General features: G+C 40.5%; 1 protein-coding gene across 2 annotated transcripts; it reads right to left on the reverse strand.

Moving 5' to 3' along the window:
- Window positions 1–1,288: 1,288 nt before the first annotated feature.
- Window positions 1,289–16,430, reverse strand: Polr1f (RNA polymerase I subunit F). Of its 2 annotated transcripts, XM_045136067.1 has the most exons (5): window positions 16,177–16,430; window positions 12,068–12,209; window positions 6,628–6,836; window positions 5,389–6,084; window positions 1,289–2,140 (listed from the first exon to the last, which is right to left on the reverse strand). In XM_045136067.1, exons 1-5 carry the CDS (start codon window positions 16,428–16,430, stop codon window positions 2,026–2,028), a joined length of 1,416 nt encoding a protein of 471 aa, XP_044992002.1. In that variant the 3' UTR covers window positions 1,289–2,025. The 2 variants fall into 2 exon arrangements, with proteins under 2 accessions (XP_044992002.1, XP_044992003.1); XM_045136068.1 differs by lacking the exon at window positions 1,289–2,140 and having other exon boundaries at window positions 4,227–6,084.
- Between the last annotated feature and the right edge of the window lie 588 nt (window positions 16,431–17,018).

Raw genomic sequence — 17,018 nt, forward strand, 5'->3', positions numbered from 1 at the left:
CATTGCTTTTATGATATGAGCTGTTTGACGTATAAACTACTCGGAAAAATTTCAAAATGTGCTACAGAACGTGATAGAAGGTCTCACTTCTATCTTCCCTTAAAATCAGATAATTTCCTTGGTTATTAGGATAGGTAGAGAAAGAAATGTTCACACAGAAAATGCATATTGAAAGGTCTCACTGTCTGTCACATCAACAATGAAACTGACCACATTCTTTCCTCCTTCCACTTTCCCCACAGAACTTTGAACCCACATCTGCTTCTGGAGTATTGATTTTGGGGACCAAGAAACTTCCACCACTTGTTTTTTTTTTTTTTTTTTTTTAATATATACACACACACAGGCTGAAGAGATGACTTAGCAGTTAAGGCACTTGTCTGCAATGTCAAAGGACTCAGATTCAATTCCCCAAGACCCATGTAAGCCAGATGCACAGGATGGTGAGTTCACTGGCAGTGGCTTGAGGCCCAGGCACACACAATCTCTCTCTCTCTCTCTGTCATCTGTCTGTCTATCTACCTACCATCTATCTTCCTCTTTCTCTTTCAAACAAAAAAAAAATATTTTTTTTAAAAGCAAAGTATTCACAACACATTTTTAAAATTACTGAGATAAGTTAAATGAAAAGATAGTTAAAGGAAAATATGTCTAGGTTGTGAACACAGTATTTCTTGCTGTCACATGTGGATTGGTTAACTATACAGTATTGGATCTCTACCTTAGGAAAAGATGAAAACAATGTCTCTGTTAGCTGTTACCCAATTTGGTAACTGCACCAATAACCAGGAACACTGGCAGTGTTCTTTGTTTGTTTTTCCTGAATGAAGCAAGTGTGCCAGCAGGACAAACTATAGTCTCTGGAGTAATTCAAATAATTGGATGGAAGACTGGAACCAATTCTGCTGCCCGAGGGCTAATGAGTCATTTAAGAAATGAATGTTTTCCTTCCATGTTTTTTAATTTATGATCTCTAACAGAATATGGATGAGCCATGTGTTTCAGACAACCAAACACAAACTCCCAGTGCTAAAACTAAACAAATGTGTAAATGTTCTGATTCCCACCACATAACACCCCGATGCTAATCCAAGCATGTTTTTGGATTAATGAAACAGAATACACATTTTCTAAAAGTTGATGCTCCCAAACCGATAAATTTCACAATAGTTTCATCTTGAGATTTGCTCATAGATTTAGATGCTAATAGATGTCAGCACAATTTTCCATTCATATACAACTCAACTCTATTTCATTTAGTAGAAGATGCAACTCTATGGAGAAAGAAAAATACAAAAAAAAAAAATCACCAGTTTGAAATGTTCCTTGAGGTGAATCACAGCGTTTTTGGATACTTGGTACTGAAGTCACCTTTTGGATGGTCTGTCGGTTAGTAGTGATCCTCTCTTCCATAGCCCCTCCCCCTTTTTCTTGCCTTTCCCATAAACCAGGTTTCATGCAGCCAAGTCATGGCAGCGGTGAAGCCATCCCCACCCTGACCTCAGGTCCAAAACTTCACAGCCATGGTTAAGGCTCAGGAATGAGTGTGAGGAATGACTAACCTGGAGGGAGAGCACCTCCTGGCGCTTTGGGGTAATTTCTAGTCTTGTCCTGAAGGCTAGGTGCCTTCCAACCCCCAAAATCCTATGACAGCTCTGAATGTGTTATATGCTCTCCGGATCTCCACCAATTATAATTGTCTTACAATTCTAATGCCTGCTTGCTTGTGGACTACAGGGAGATAGCCGTGTGTGAGGGAAATTCTGGCCAATGCACCCTCTGGAAAAATGAGCAGACTTGGCACCTTGGACAGTCTTTGTAGTGCTATAAACATCTAACTGGTTAGTAGTTTTAGGAGAATGTGTTAACATTCCTATTTACTAGTCACACGTTGTATGCATTATGTCTCATTGCTCAGACAAGATAGATACCCATTCAGAAGCAAGTTATGCTCAGAAAGGAATTACGGTCTCAGAAGGCAGTTTTCATGGTCAGGAAAACATGGCAGGAGCAGGAAGCCAGCTGTCACACCATCTTATTAGCAGACAGTAGGAGACAGCAAGTGGGTCTGGGCTGAAATATCTCAAAGCCCATCCCCAAAGACATGTTTCCTCCAGCAAGACTCCATCTTCTACAGGTTCTACATTTGAAAACAGTGCCACCAAGGATTAAGTATTCAAGTACAGGGATCTACGGAGGAAATTTTACATTCAAACCATGTCTCATTGAAAAAAGAAAAAGGCATTCAGTTTTCTATCTGTGACCAGCAAGTGCTCATGCTGGGAACTTAGAGGTCCAAGGATCTCTATGCTTTTGCTCTTATGGAGAGATGACTTTCCTCGTGGAGGGAATTCTAGTTTGTGGACCACAGAAATCCAAGTAGTTGTTAGAGGCTCACTGCAGGAACTGAGTATTATCAGTTGTCTCGTCCTGGCTTTTCTCTCCTCCAGGTTTTCCTGATCTCAATGGACTCATTGTGTATGGAGGCCAAGGCATAAGGGACCTAAGGCAGACAGGATATGTTGACGGGCTGCATTGTATGACCCAGACAAAGTAAAATATTTTTTAAAATATTTTTTTTAAAGTTTGTGGAGACATTTTACATATAACCAACAACAGCAGGATGCTTGAAGCCCAATATAGTGTTTGCTAAGGTTTGAAAACATGTTCCCCAAAGCCCAGGTTAAAGACTTAGTCACCAGCCCATGGCTGCATTAGGTCATGGAACCTTTAAGAGGTGGTCTAATGGGAAGTTAGGTCACTGAGGGTGTGCACTTGGAAGAGCACAGTCTTTTCCCAACAAGCCCTAATACAACGGACAAATAACCAGGGCTGAAATTTGCCAGACAGTGAAAAATGAACCTTCTTCTGAGTGGATTTTCCTTGAATATTTTCTATAGTAAGCAGGAAACAGTACATTCCTTAGGCAGTACTTTCTCAGCTGTGACAGAGACTCTCATTGTGTACAACAGCTACCTGGGGCCTCTACATTGTTCCTGTTGTACTCAGGAATGCAGGCCAAGAAACAGCACAGAAATGAAAGTCCTGCTACTTGGTGTAAAACAAGTGTAATGTTATAAATTAGCATGCACCAAACTGTGGCCAACTGAATTAACTTCTAAGTACAATAAAATCTCATGTTTCAGCTCTTAACAGAGGTCTAGTATTACAAATAGTATCCAGTGACCTCAGGACTTCGTAACCTAAAAGAACTTTTAGATCATCTAGTTCAAAATTAAATTTGCTTATTTTAGAGGCCAACAAATACACTCCAGACAGGTAAGTAAAAGTAGCGCATTCACAAGGTTATTTAACATGCAAAGTTTAGTAGTGACAAACAAAGGGGGGCGGGGGTGATCACTATCATGAAATGCTGAGCAAGATAGCATTTTCTTTTTGAGGGCTTTTTTTTTGGGGGGGGGGAGGTTTCAAGGTAGGGTCTTCCTCTAGCCTAGGCTGACCTGGAATTTACTACTATGTATTATCAGGGTGGCCTAAAACTTACGGCAACCTCCTACCTCTGCCAAGTGCTGGAATTAAAGGTGTGTGCCACCATGGCCAGCTGTAAGTTAGTATTTTTTTTTAAGATTCCTTCCCACATATGTGTAAATACACAATACACAATATGGTGATTTTTGATTCGTATGAGTTCCTTTAACTGGTGATCAGACCAATTGACAAGTGCATCAGCTTTCTCACTGTTGGAACAAACACCCTACCAGAGATTCAGTTTATTTTGTCTGACAGTTCCAGTAGGTAGAGTCCTCCTGGGCCGTCAAAGCATGGCAGGAGCAGGAAGCCAGCATCACACCAGCAGGAGGAAGTAGGGACGGACACTGAATGCTCAACTCGCTTCTTCCTTTTACACAGCCCAGCAACCCGGCCCATGGGTTGGTGCTACCCAGCGCTAAGGTGGGTTCTCCCACCTCAGCTAATCTAATCTAGAAATCCCTCACAGACACAGCCACCCTGTCAAACGCTGATTAACCATTACAACAACCCAAACCTGAAAGTCATTAGATTGAAACAAAATATGGTGGAGCATGGCACTAAAAGAAACTCCTTTCCTGTACTAAACCGATTTGATCTTTCCTTCTTTGCTCAGATTATCATAAATTTTTGACATCTACCAATACACTCTAAATTTTCTCTCTAGATTAGGGTCTTCTTTGAAGTATCATTCATCTATTCCCATTTACTAAGACAAGACCTGGCAATGCATTCCATTTGTCTAGTTTTCCCTTTAATCAATTAGTACCAGAGCATTTCTAGTGATAGGCAACAAATGTGGAACTATTAGTTACAAACTTGCACTTCAGTTTATTTGCTATTGAAATCCTCACTGCAAATTTGTGTTTGTTGACACTGCTTCTATTCTTAAGTACCCTGATTTTATAATTTACTAATCTTTGCTGAAAACTCTTTGTACATTCAGGAAAAATTGTCTGCAAAAAGGCAATTGACTTATAATAATCTAGTATACCAAATATCTGACAAAAGAGGAGATAAAACAATGTTATGAAGCTCAATACTGATGGCATACCAGACATCTGGGAAGGAAGAGTATAGTCACACCACATTCCACAGTCATAGCACATTCCACATTTTCAATAAAAACAGTAATGACTCTCCTTTCTGAAAAATAATTTCTAGTAAATTAACCCTGATCATGAAAAATTTACCTGAACCAGCATCTTACTTATCATGTCATCTTCTCTCTCTTGTTTTTACAACAAAATGAAAAAGTACAATAGTACTTTCCATCAACCTCACAAAATTAAGGGAAAAGACGTACACATGCACACACTGGAAGGAAAAGCAGTGACTGTTGTTTCTCACCAATAACACATTGGCACTCACAGTGCTTAGCTGTGCATGCTCCTCTGATAATATATTTTATGTTAAACAACAGAAATACTGAAGTAACTATAATAAAGGGAAACTCAAAGCTGATAAATGCATTGCGCTTTTTAAAATGAAATAGAATGTAATAAGCCCAAAACCTTTCAGCCTCCCAAAATAAAAAGTAAACAAAACTAAATTCTCATTTATTTAATTATCTGAGTAACACTGTACTATGAGGTCTTTTACCAAATACAGAGTGTAAAATTTTTGCATCTGGAAGAATACAAAAGTTAAAAGAGCAGTTGTAACCATTTTATACTATATGCAATAAAATGCTACTTCAACAATACTAGTATTACACAAATTATTTTATACTCTGTTTTATGATTTTATTACAAAAGCTTTCTAATTCCTAACCAAGTTTCCCAGGTTTTGTGAACTGGTATACATAAACATTTCACATCATTCAAAACATTTATTCATCTGCCATGTGTAAATATTTTAACAACAGAATCATAGTTAAAAGGCAGAAAAAACAATTACTTTTTCAGTTTCTTCTTAGGTGAACATTCCAAAACTGGGGTAAATTCTGACTCTTCACAGTCTTTTCTTCTCTTTTTTTTCTTTTTATGGTCACTTTGGTAACCACTGGAGTCACTGGCTTGGAAAACAGGGTCCTGTTCCTCCTGGTGCCTTTTCTTCCTCTTCGACTCTTCCTCCCAGAGGTCATTCACATTACCACTAACAGTTTGGTCCACATCTTCCTTTGGGGCGACATCTGCAAAACCTGCTAGCTCTATGGCACCACCATCTGCCTCAGAGATTTCGGGGTGCTTCTTTTTCTTCTTCTTCTTTTTCTTTGGCTCTTGCTCTGAGAGGCAATTTACATGATCACTAGTATGTAGGTCCATCTCTTCCTGTAGGGTGACATCTGCAAAATCTGTGAGTTCTGTGGCACCAACCTCTGTCTCAGAAGTTTCTGAGTCTTTCTTTTTCTTCTTTTTCTTACTCTTCTTTGGCTTTTGTTCCAAGACACCATTCACATTAGCAGTCGTCTGTAGGTACACCTCTTCCTGTGGGGTGACTGCCATATCTGTGAACTCTGTGGTGCTACCATCTGCCTCAGAGGCTTCTGGATCTTTCTTCGCCTTCTTTTTCTTCTTTGAAACTTTTGCAACAATTTCCTCAATGCCAGTATCTACTACATCTTCAGAAGCTTTATAGCTCTTGGATTGTAAACTGCAAATTAGCAGATGAAAATAAATGGCAAAAAGCAAAACTAAAAGGGAAAAACCAGGCAAAGACTAGTTCAACATACCAAGATTTTCAATATTGCAGAAGAACAAGGTATTTACTGTGGTACAAATTTCAAACACTCTCTTTGTAATCCCTTAGACCACTGACTTCTCCATAAGTTGTCAGACTTTACAATGCGAAATTTATCTCGGTATTTGTGTTTTGTTGAGACAAGATGTCACTATACAGCACATGCTGGCCTCAAACTCAAGCTTCTCCTTCCCTAGAATCTTAAGTGCTAGACTTATAGGCATGTACTACCACACCTGGTCTATGTTTAGCATTAAAGGCTAAAAAATTCTTTGTTTCCACCATACTTTTTCAGAAGGCCAAACACACTTCTAAATCTTGATTTGCTCCAGAAATCTTTTGCCACTAAAGCTACACTAACTAGCTAACACAGGGACAATGGATAAAAAGAAAATGTATTTTCAATATACATCCTTTCTACTATTTCAACCCTTGTTTTGAATATAATGAACTAACCTTGTAATATTCAGTTTTCCTCGAATGCAAAATACTCCAGCAGCATCAGAATCTAAACGAAATACTTCAAATTCCAGTTCATCACCCACATTGATCTCCAAAGTTTGCCACTGCTCATAAGACATCTGCTCAGGTTTAGGGATAGAGGCATTAAAACAACCATGCACTAAACAGCCAATGTGACTAGAAGACACTTTATTAACTGTGCCCTGTGGAGATAAGAAAAAACACAGAAGAGATACAAAGAGTTAAAAGGTGAACCAAGCTTTGTAAACTTCAAACTATCTTTCAAAAAGAAACATGAATGATATGCTTTAATATGAGAAAAGTGTGCCTAAATCACAACTTACCATGTCATACCTAATCATAATTTGGGAATACTGCAGAGTTTGTATAAAGCTCAAACTTTATTAAATAAGCAATTCCATGCTTATTATCTAAATGGATAAACAATAACTAACCAACTAAGCTAGCCTTGTCTCAAACACAAATAATAAAAATCCTTTTGGAGGGCTGGAGGGATGGCTTAGCAGTTAAGGTACTTGTCTGCAAACCTAGGTTGGATTCCCCAGGACCCACGTAAACCAGATGTACAAGGGGGTGCACACGCGTCTGGAGTTTGTTTGCAATGACTGGAGACCCTGGCACACTCATCCTCTCACTTACTCTCTCAGATAAATAAATAATAAAAATAAAGTATTAAAAGAAAAGGAAAAAATCCTTTGTTACCAGTGAAGGATTGCATAGTAAGTGGATTATAGTTAAACTGAAACAGAAAATACTCTGATATGCCCTACATGTGAAAAGAGCCTTAAAGCAGGAAGCATATGCTTTGTCTAAGTGGGTACACTTTAAAGCATTTCTATAAACAGACTGAATTTCAAAGCTAGAAGTATATTCTTCTACTGACTAAATTTAACATGATGCAAACAGTCCTATTAGAAGACAGCTCTTTTTATTTTTAGGTAGAGTTTTATTCTGGCCGACGCTCACCCAGAATTCACTATGTAGTCTCAGTGCTTCTTCCACCTCTGCCTCCCAAGTGCTGGGATTAAAGGTGTGCGCTACCATGCCCCCCTTTTCCTTTCTTTCTTTTTTTCTTAGTTTACTCTTTATATGTCAATATTTAATATGAATTCACAGCTAAATCAGAAAAGCACTTTTACTAAAGTAAAAGTATTAGGTGACTTCTTAAAGTTTAAAATAAAGTTCACCATAAAAGTTTTTTTCTCTTTTTACCAAGAAAGAGAGACCAGACAAAAAATATATGAATGAAAACCCTGAAATATTAAAAAGTGATCTATATTTTTTGAACTATACAACAGTAAGTAATGTTAAAATGAATACAGTATTATTTAATATCAGCAACCCTTTAAAAATGGGTCAGAGTAAAACATAACTGTCATAACCAGGAGACTGGTGGTCCACCCCCACATTTTGGATATTCTAAACAAATATGGTACATCTAGAGAATGGAATATTATTCAGCACTAAAAGGAATGATCTATCAGTATTACACATGAAGGGCGGGACCTTAAAGGCATACTGCCAAGTGAAAGCCAATTTGAAAACAATACACATTTTATAGTAACTGACACTCTGTGGAGAGTATAAGGAGTAGAGCAAGGAAGATAGGAGCTCTATAGCAGTAAACTATCTTGTATAATACTAACAGATGCCACTATACATCCGTGTAAATCAGGGCATGGACAACCCAAAGAATGAAGTCTAATGTGAACTATGAACTTTGTTTGGGGGGGTGAGGAAGAGACAGAGAAATAGGGCAGATGCGTAAGATTCTCTAACAATCTCTGCCCACAGGCATGCCCAGGGGAAACAGCACAAGAGCCAAGGGAATCAGCCAAGACCACTGTGTCTCATTTAGAATAACAATGCTAAGATGCATAGATGATGACAAGAAATGGAAGGATGTAAAGTTGACAATGTTACTGCCGTGCCCACAACTCCACACAGTTGCCACTCTAGGACAAAAGTAACATCCATTTCATGGAAAGAGACTTAAGCCCAAGCTTTAGATTTGAACAGGCTTCAGACTTGAAACCCAGTATTATGCCTGCCACAGTGAAACCCAACGCTGGGCAATGCCCCTTAATCCGCACTGTCAGGCTAATATGCTCAAACTGAGTTCCTGGAACTGTGCCGGGTAGGCTGCCTCACTAGCCCACCTCTAGCCTCAAGAAGAAAAATGAGGAAGACTACAGGAAAGCTACAAATAGAGTAAATAAATAAATAAATAAATAGAATAAAGGAGTACATGCATATGTATGTGTGTATGTGTGTGTGTGTATATACACACACACACACACACATACACATAAATACATACACATACATACATATACATATATCTCAGAAGTTGGGACTAATGTGGCATGAAGGTTGAGTTCTGAAATCAACTTGATCAGATTAGGAATCAGGTAAGAATCATGCCTCTGGTGCAGGTCTGAAAAGGTGCTTCCAGGAAGGATTAACTTGAACAAGGTCCTTCCTCCAGAATGGGTCGTCATTTCACTAGGACTATATATAAAGAAGCTCTGCAAACACAGTTAGCCTTTTTGCCTGGCTGCCCATGCTACTTGCTGGGGTGTGCTTTTTACCTACTAGTTGCTCCTATAACTAACTCATGAGTACAGCTACCCTGTTTCAGCTATTCTTCATGGAACTGACTTTCATTAGCCTTCTAGGGTGAAATGAAAATCAGTGGCTCTCCAGGAATCCTCCAGGTCTTCAGTGCCAGACTGGTACTGCTGAGGCATCCAGTCTTATGGACTGAGCAGCTACTGAGTTCCTTGACATTCAAGCCTCCAGACAGTTATTATTGGACTGTCCAGTCTGTTATCTTGTACATTAATACAATAAATCAGTATGATACATATTCATTCCACCAGTTCTGTTTCTTTAGAGAACCCCCACTAGTGCAGCAGAAAAAAGTGAATAAACTGAAGAGGGGAAAGGAGAGAGATGAGGAGCAAAATGGGGGAAAAAAAAAGAGGAAGGGGAGGGTAAAAATAAGAACAAAGTATGAGATATATAAGAAGATATCAAGTTAAACTTATTACCTATTTGTGTGTGATAAGCAAAACAAAAAGTAAAAAAAGAGAAAAGAAATTTTAGAAATCTTCCCCATCTAGCTGAAGCTACCTTCCAATCAAATGGCCACAGGTCACAGAGAGAAAATCCTTAAGACTACAGGGTAGGAAAAACAACACATTGGGGGAAGGGGTGGGCAACTCCAATTTACCTGACAGCAGATATCTCAGGAGAAACATATTCCAGAAGAGAACAGAATGAGATTTACAAACAAACAACTGTTCTTCTAGATTCTGTATCAAGCAGAGCTATCCATGAGGAAAAAAGAGGGATCAGGCTGGAGAGATGGCTAAGCAGTTAAGGCACTTGCCTGCAAAGCCAAAGGACTCAGGTTCTATTCCCCAGGAACCACATAAGCCAGATGCACAAGGTGGCACATGCCTCTGGAGTTGATTTGCAGCAGCTAAAGGCCCTGGCATGCCCATCTGTCTGTCTCTCTCTCAAACAAATAAATTAAAATTAAACAAAAGAGGAGGGATCAACATCAAGAAGACACATGGTAAAAATGACCTTGCCTATATGTAGATTAAATTCTACAATGAGAGAACAGGGTGAGCTATTGGCTAATAAATAATAAAATTGCCTGGATGGAGCTGTGACCAATTATTGCTCAGTTTCTAGTAAGCCCTACAGTTGAAACAACAGCTCCTGAGAAAGAAGATATTAGGAGAGCAGTGAGGTTTCCTGCTCAGGCAGGCATTCCCACAATGGCAGCAAAGAACATCCCAACTGCTGTTGTTACTCCTATGTGAGCTAGGTCGCTCCTGATCATGCAGTGCTGTTAGGACTGCCATGAGAGCCCCAGAAGGGCTGCAGCACTGCCTGCTCCAAGACCCTGAGTAAGCACCTGAGTCCAAACAACTGCTTAGTTAGGGGACAAGGGGAGACCACTGCAAGTAAGGAGCCAATGTCAACAGTGTTCAAGGAACCGCCATTACTGGCTAGAAGCCAGCAGAGGTGTAGCCACACACTGTAGACCACAGGGTCTCTGCTACCTGTACTACACCTGCTCGAACTGAGAATGTACACACTTTTGCAAGTCTTCAGAGAAGGTTTAACTGTCCCACTGATATAGTAGACACTGTACAAAACTCAATAATCACAGCCTAAAATATAAGACTATAATATTGTGCCCAGCTGGAAATAAATTCAGTATTGCATAACAAACTAATACATCAAGAAACTCCTCAATTTGATGTCACTAAAGACTTTAACCAAAGCAAAGAGGTAAGACAAAGAAACAAAAAGCATGTAAGGAGAAAAAGAAGTTGAATCATCAGATAATACAAACATGATTCGACACACAGAAAAGCCTAAGGATTACACCAAAAAAACTTTATAAAGAAATCATAAAGCTGGGCGTGGCGGCACACACCTTTAATCCCAGCACTCGGGAGGCAGAGGTAGGAGGATCGCCATGAGTTCAAGGCCACCCTGAGACTACATAGTGTATTCAAGGTCAGCGTGGGTTAGAGTGAGACCCTACCTCAAAAAATAAAAAAATAAAGAAATCATAAAATCAACCTCACTCCCAATACCAACACAAAAACAAAATATCTAGGAACAAACTTAAGTAAAAGATGGCTACAATAAACATTAAAACGCAATGATGAAAAAAATTTCAGACAAAATGGAAGATTTTCCATGTCCATACCTTGGTAGAAGCGATAGTGTATTTTTTATTTTAAAGGGTTCACTGCAGCCCCAGCTGAACTACAACTTAGTCTGCAGTCCCAGCCAACCATGAACTCACAGTGAGCCTCTTATCTCAGCTGGGATTACAGGCCAGCACACTTGGCTTGCCAGTGTTAAAATGGTCATGCTACTAAACAAAATCTGATGCCTCAAGCAATCATGATTAAACTACCAATGATGTCCTTCACAGAACTAAGGAAAAAAAAATTAATTTACACAAAAACACAATGGACAGTGATTAGCTAAGGCAAGCTTGAAGCACCCCATCACCTTTTTCCAAGTCTGTCCACAGAGCAGTATGAAACACGACAGCACAGCACAGAAACCGATGAATAGGGAAACAAACTCTGGCATATACACTAGAGTACTGCTCATCCACGGAGAACGAGAACCTGTCATATGCAGCAAAACGGATAGGCATCGTAGAGTCCACCATACTAAGAGCTATACATCCAGTACAGAAAGACAGGTATCGTGCCTTCTCTCGCACATGCAAACTGAAAACTCATTTTGAAAAGTCAGCTCAAGCGTAAAGTAGTGATTATTAAAACATATAAAGGTAGCAGATGAAGGTTGGGGAGCACAGTTAAGAGAAAAATCATACAAAGAAAGCTAGGAGAAGTGATATACATACCATCAACTTTTGTCCTGGTTCAGGGCAAAAAATAACAAAATCTGCTTCAATGTTAAGATGAATGTGTCCTTGATCATCATAAATGTCTCCCAGTTCACCCACAACTTTGATGTTATCATATGCGATAGGGACACCTAAAAGGCTGTCAAAAAAGAAAATAAGGTATTTTAAATCTTTAAGCTAATCATACTGAATTAATTTCTGAATATACCACTCACACCAAAAGTATAATAGCATATGCCTAGTCTTATAGTACTTACAATGGTTCCATCTGAGAACTGACTGCAAATTTCCTAATTAAGACTTTATAACCAACAGATATTTCTAAAGGACAACTGCTAAATAAGAAGACAGATCTAGGAACATTATTAGCACATCCACAATGTGTTTGGGAAAAACAACAACAACAACAAACCTTCCATGACTTCAAAAGAAAAACTTATTATTCTATGGCATGTAAAAATCTACTATTAGGGCTGGAGAGATGGCTTAGCGGTTAAGCACCTGCCTGTGAAGCCTAAGGACCCCGGTTCGAGGCTCAGTTCCCCAGGTCCCACGTTAGCCAGATGCACAAGGGGGCGCACGCGTCTGGAGTTCGTTTGCAGAGGCTGGAAGCCCTGGCGTGCCCATTCTCTCTCTCTCACTCTATCTGTCTTTCTCTCTGTGTCTGTCGCTCTCAAATAAATAAATTAAAAAAAAGTTTAAAAAAAAATTTACTATTAATCTAATTTTATTGTTTCTGTGAGTAAACATGTTTGGACTCCACATATATTTCTAATGCAATTTTAAGTAGATAACTCAGCTAAATTTCTAGTATAATTCACATAAGAGAAAAAGTATCCTTAATATATTCCACTTTCCATAACTCATGGAAAAAGGAAAAAGGAAAAGAATAACTACCAAATCAGGAAAATCATAAACGGAGACTTCCCCAGGAATGTACTCCTTTCAGTTGTGACTTTCTGACTAAAGCTTCCTAATCCACCATCAGTAGGACAATCTCAGGGACATCAAAATCAGAGAATAGGAAGGAGAAACAGAAAGTAACTGCCAGAAGTAAATGAAAAAATAAAAATGACGACCTTGTTCTCCCAAGTCAAAACCTGCTCCCTATATGACTAGAATGTGATTCTTCAATGAAGAGAACATGTGATGCCTTAGGAAGCACTTGCAAATACATGGTACTATTCATGTTTGTGTTAAACACTGTCAAAGTCTGGGAAGCTTCACAATATCCTTTCAGGATCATTCTTGAATGGGGTGGAAAGAATGTAAACTCACTTATAAAGAGTTGGCCACAGAATCTAATTTTACATCAAAACAAAGTCCACTTTGCATGTTTGAATATAATGGAATTTCTAGTACCAGAGAATTATGTACTTTGAGCAAACTGTTTTGTGTGGTGCTTTACCAAGAAGTTTAACTATTTAGGAATAGCACTGTTAAGTAATGATACAGCATGCATTATCTGAGTTGTCAATGCAAGACTCCTGCATCAATCCACATTTGTGACCTCAACATTTACCAGTGGTTCTTAGGTGTTACGTGCAGGAGGTATCTAGTTTCTTCAGTATCTCCACACAGTTATGCTTGAGTGTCATCACAACGTCTGTAGCATTATAAAAGCACAATAGCATGTTTTCAATTGTGTAGATGGGTTGTGTTCACCTTTAAATCTCACTTCAGCACAGTGAGGAGTACTCTCACAACTGTAGAAGGGGCAATGCAAATAACTGAGTGTAAAGAGGGGGTACTGGGTACCATGGGGTGCAAGATCCACTTTATCTGTATAAACTTCAAACCTTTGGGGAAAAGTCACATGTAACTTAGTAAAACTCATACACTTATGTTCAAACAAGATATTCTAGCACTGCCATTTTCACACAAGGAACCCAAAACCATCCCTAATATACCTACTTGGTATACCACAGGTCAGTGTGTAATTTCATTCCTGATTTTTAAGCGAAAATTAAATCAAGTTTAAGGGGCAATTTGAGCACTTAAAATTTCTTTGGAACTACTAGAAAATACATTCGACATCTTAAGATAACTCAGAGGCTAATCATATGGGAAAGAATGGTTTTTATTTCTTTTCCCAAAATGGCCTCTCAAAGGTAAAACTTAAACACAAATTATAATATGATTTTAGATCACTACTTATTTTATCTAAAAGGAGCAGTGCAAAGTGGAAATTAGATACCTTTAAAAAATGTCTGCCACTGTGAAAGAAAGTAGAAAGCCCATCAAACAGGAAATGCTGTTGAGAGGACTTAAACCTTAATATGGGAGCCATTCTTAATTTCTCTGTATTCTTCTGTCTCTAAAAAAGACAGACCTACCGCTGCTACAGGATGACTTACAAGTCCAAGAACACTGATGTAGGAAAAATGGCTAAATCATACTATATTATTACAATTTCTAATATGCTCAAAGTTTGCACCTCACTAGTAATGCTTACTTCAATGTGTGGTGCCTATTCTGAATGAGAAAAAAAAAAAAGCTTCTTTATCACAGACCACTAGCAATAGGGAAAGAAGGAGGTATCTAGATCAGTTTACAAGTATAGTCTATTCTACATGGCCACACGATCTAATTGGTACAGAAATTATCAGTCTCAGTGAAGAGGGATAATGGCTACTCCTAGACAACTCTGGGTGTCTTTCCTCTAGCTTGTCAAGCAAGGGAACTAAAGCAGCAGCTTTAGTTGCCTATGTTTCCGTATTTTACCGATTTGTACACTCACTATTTTAAAAATTGAATTTTGTCCACTATCTGGTCCAACTTAGTAGTTCTAAGCTTCTGTCTTTAAACTGCAAATTGAGTTTAGCCCAAGGTCGGCTAACATGCGCTACTCAAGTGTGAGTGAGGTTTCAGAGCTGCAGAGTAGTAAGAGGATGAAGTACTACCCATGCTTTGAAAAACAAAACAAAACTCCCTGAACAGAAACTGATAATGGTCATCCTGTGCCACCTCCCATGGGTCTTTTGACAGCATAATCATGAATCCTGAGACACTCAAAGCCTTTCCCCTGTCAGAAACCTTGCTGATGACCCCTTTGTTTAAGCCAGTCTGACTAGAATGTTATCATGAAGATGTATTCTCCCATCATGGTCTCACAGGTTACAAGATCAAATGCCACACTCTTTATAGCTTAATTTACACTTCTGCCAAGTCTTAACACGTTACTGATTTTACTTATATTAATACTTCTGCTACAGCTTAAAGCTCCTTGAAACTAGCATCTTACTTTTGCCCCCCTCCCCCCGAGGGAGGGTCTCACTCTAGCTCAGGCTGACCTGGAATCCACTACGTAGTCTCAGGGTGGCCTCGAACTCCTCCTGCCTCAGCCTTTTTGTCTTTCTAGCCCAAGTCTCTAGTATATAATACTAACAAAGTATGCTGGAGCTCAGAAGAAGCGCTACATTTTGGGTAGGCTTGATGTTTTACTGGATCAAGGATGCCAGACTCCTTGCGGAAGAGGGAACGGCTTTGGATAATGTGCCTAAGTCAAGTCACATAGGAAATCTCTGCAACTCCCTAAGGCTTCATGGAATTACTGAAGGGCAATGATGGATCCGTAAGGGAACCCATTCCTATCATTTTAGAATCTCTTTTGTGACAAAGGGATGTAGAAGAATAGTTAAGGCATATCCCTTCCTCTGGCCCTGAGATTTTTTCTTTTCAAGTTACTTTTGACTACCTTAATCTAAATGCACCAGTGCCAACAGCACTACGCTTACCAGCGGCAATGGAGAACTTTCTTTTCCTAACAACAAAACCAGGCCCACTCTCTCCAAACAGGAGGTAAAGGGAACCCGGGAAATTGCCCGGGGTTCAAACAAACAACACAAACCTCCCACGTTTTACAAGGAAACGGTGTGTACCGAGGCTTCCGGGCCTAAGTGCTCACAGCAAACTCGTCCACGGCAAGCGGGCACACGTTATCAGCACGGAGCCAGCGGCCTGGGCCTCCGGGGTCAGCCGTCGGCACGCGCCGAGCACCTCTCCCGGCGCGCCGCCGACCTCCCCTGCACGCGTCAGGGTTTCCACGCGCTCACGACGCGGAGCCCGAGCGCCGGCGCGGGCATGGACGCGGCCGGCTCCCGTACCTCTCCGAGTAGCGCAGGAGCTCTGCGTCCAGCTGCTCGCGGATCCCCGTGCGCTTCCGGTGCAGGTAGCGGGGCGACAGGGCGATGTGCCTGCGGTGCGGCCCGACCACCAGGCACGAGTAGCGGCTGTTCACCAGCGCGCACGCCGCGGCGTACGTCGGCAGCTCCAGGCACGGCACGACGCCGGCGGGAGCCGTCACGGGCCTCTCCGAGACCCCTTGGGGCCGAGGCGAAGGGGCGCAGCCGGCAGCCATGCGACCTGTGTGGGTCCCTCGACGCGCGCGCCGTGACGCAAGCCTGGCCGCCCCGCCTGCGGCGCACGGATTTTTACGTCACGCTCCCGGGACTTTTCCATCCAGACGCTGCAGGATGCAGATATGACCAGCAGGGGGCGATGGGTGTCTGCCGTAGGACGAGGCGAAAACGCGAGTCCCCGAGGTGCGTACCGAGCATGCGCAGATCCAGTCAGCAGCCCCTTTAACTAAAGTTTAGAAAATGGATTTAGTGTACAGATTTAGTGAAGGTGGCCAACTTAACGTATTTAAGAAGCATAGTGATCTGATAGAACTTTACAAGCTTGGGGTCTACAGTAGTGAATCAGAAATATTGATGGGCTATGTTTGATATACTGAACCTGTCCCATACAGTTGACCACAAGCCTCAAAGGACACCTTTGAACACACCCCACCCTTTCTCTCCATTCTGACCTCTCCCCACCTGACTAACCTCTGTTAGTGATAGAGGGATGTTTGGGTTCCTTGTACACCAATGCACTAATAATTTTGAGCTGTTCTTGGATCCTTGTCCTATGAATTTGAAAAATGAAATCCACCGACCAGAGG

The sequence above is a fragment of the Jaculus jaculus genome, chromosome 16 (genome assembly GCF_020740685.1).
Source record: "Jaculus jaculus isolate mJacJac1 chromosome 16, mJacJac1.mat.Y.cur, whole genome shotgun sequence".
In the NCBI taxonomy this organism is placed as follows: Eukaryota; Metazoa; Chordata; class Mammalia; order Rodentia; family Dipodidae; genus Jaculus; species Jaculus jaculus.

Bases quoted from the DNA above. Each gene is read 5' to 3' on its own strand.
- Polr1f (XM_045136067.1), bottom strand. From the start codon at position 16,430: ATGGCTGCCGGCTGCGCCCCTTCGCCTCGGCCCCAAGGGGTCTCGGAG. The intron at 12,210-16,176 runs GTACGGGAGCCG...CTTTTTTGACAG, and splicing joins CTCCTGCGCTACTCGGAGAG to CCTTTTAGGTGTCCCTATCG. The intron at 2,141-5,388 runs GTAATTGTTTTT...TTTCAAATGTAG, and splicing joins CCTAAGAAGAAACTGAAAAA to AACCTGTAGAAGATGGAGTC.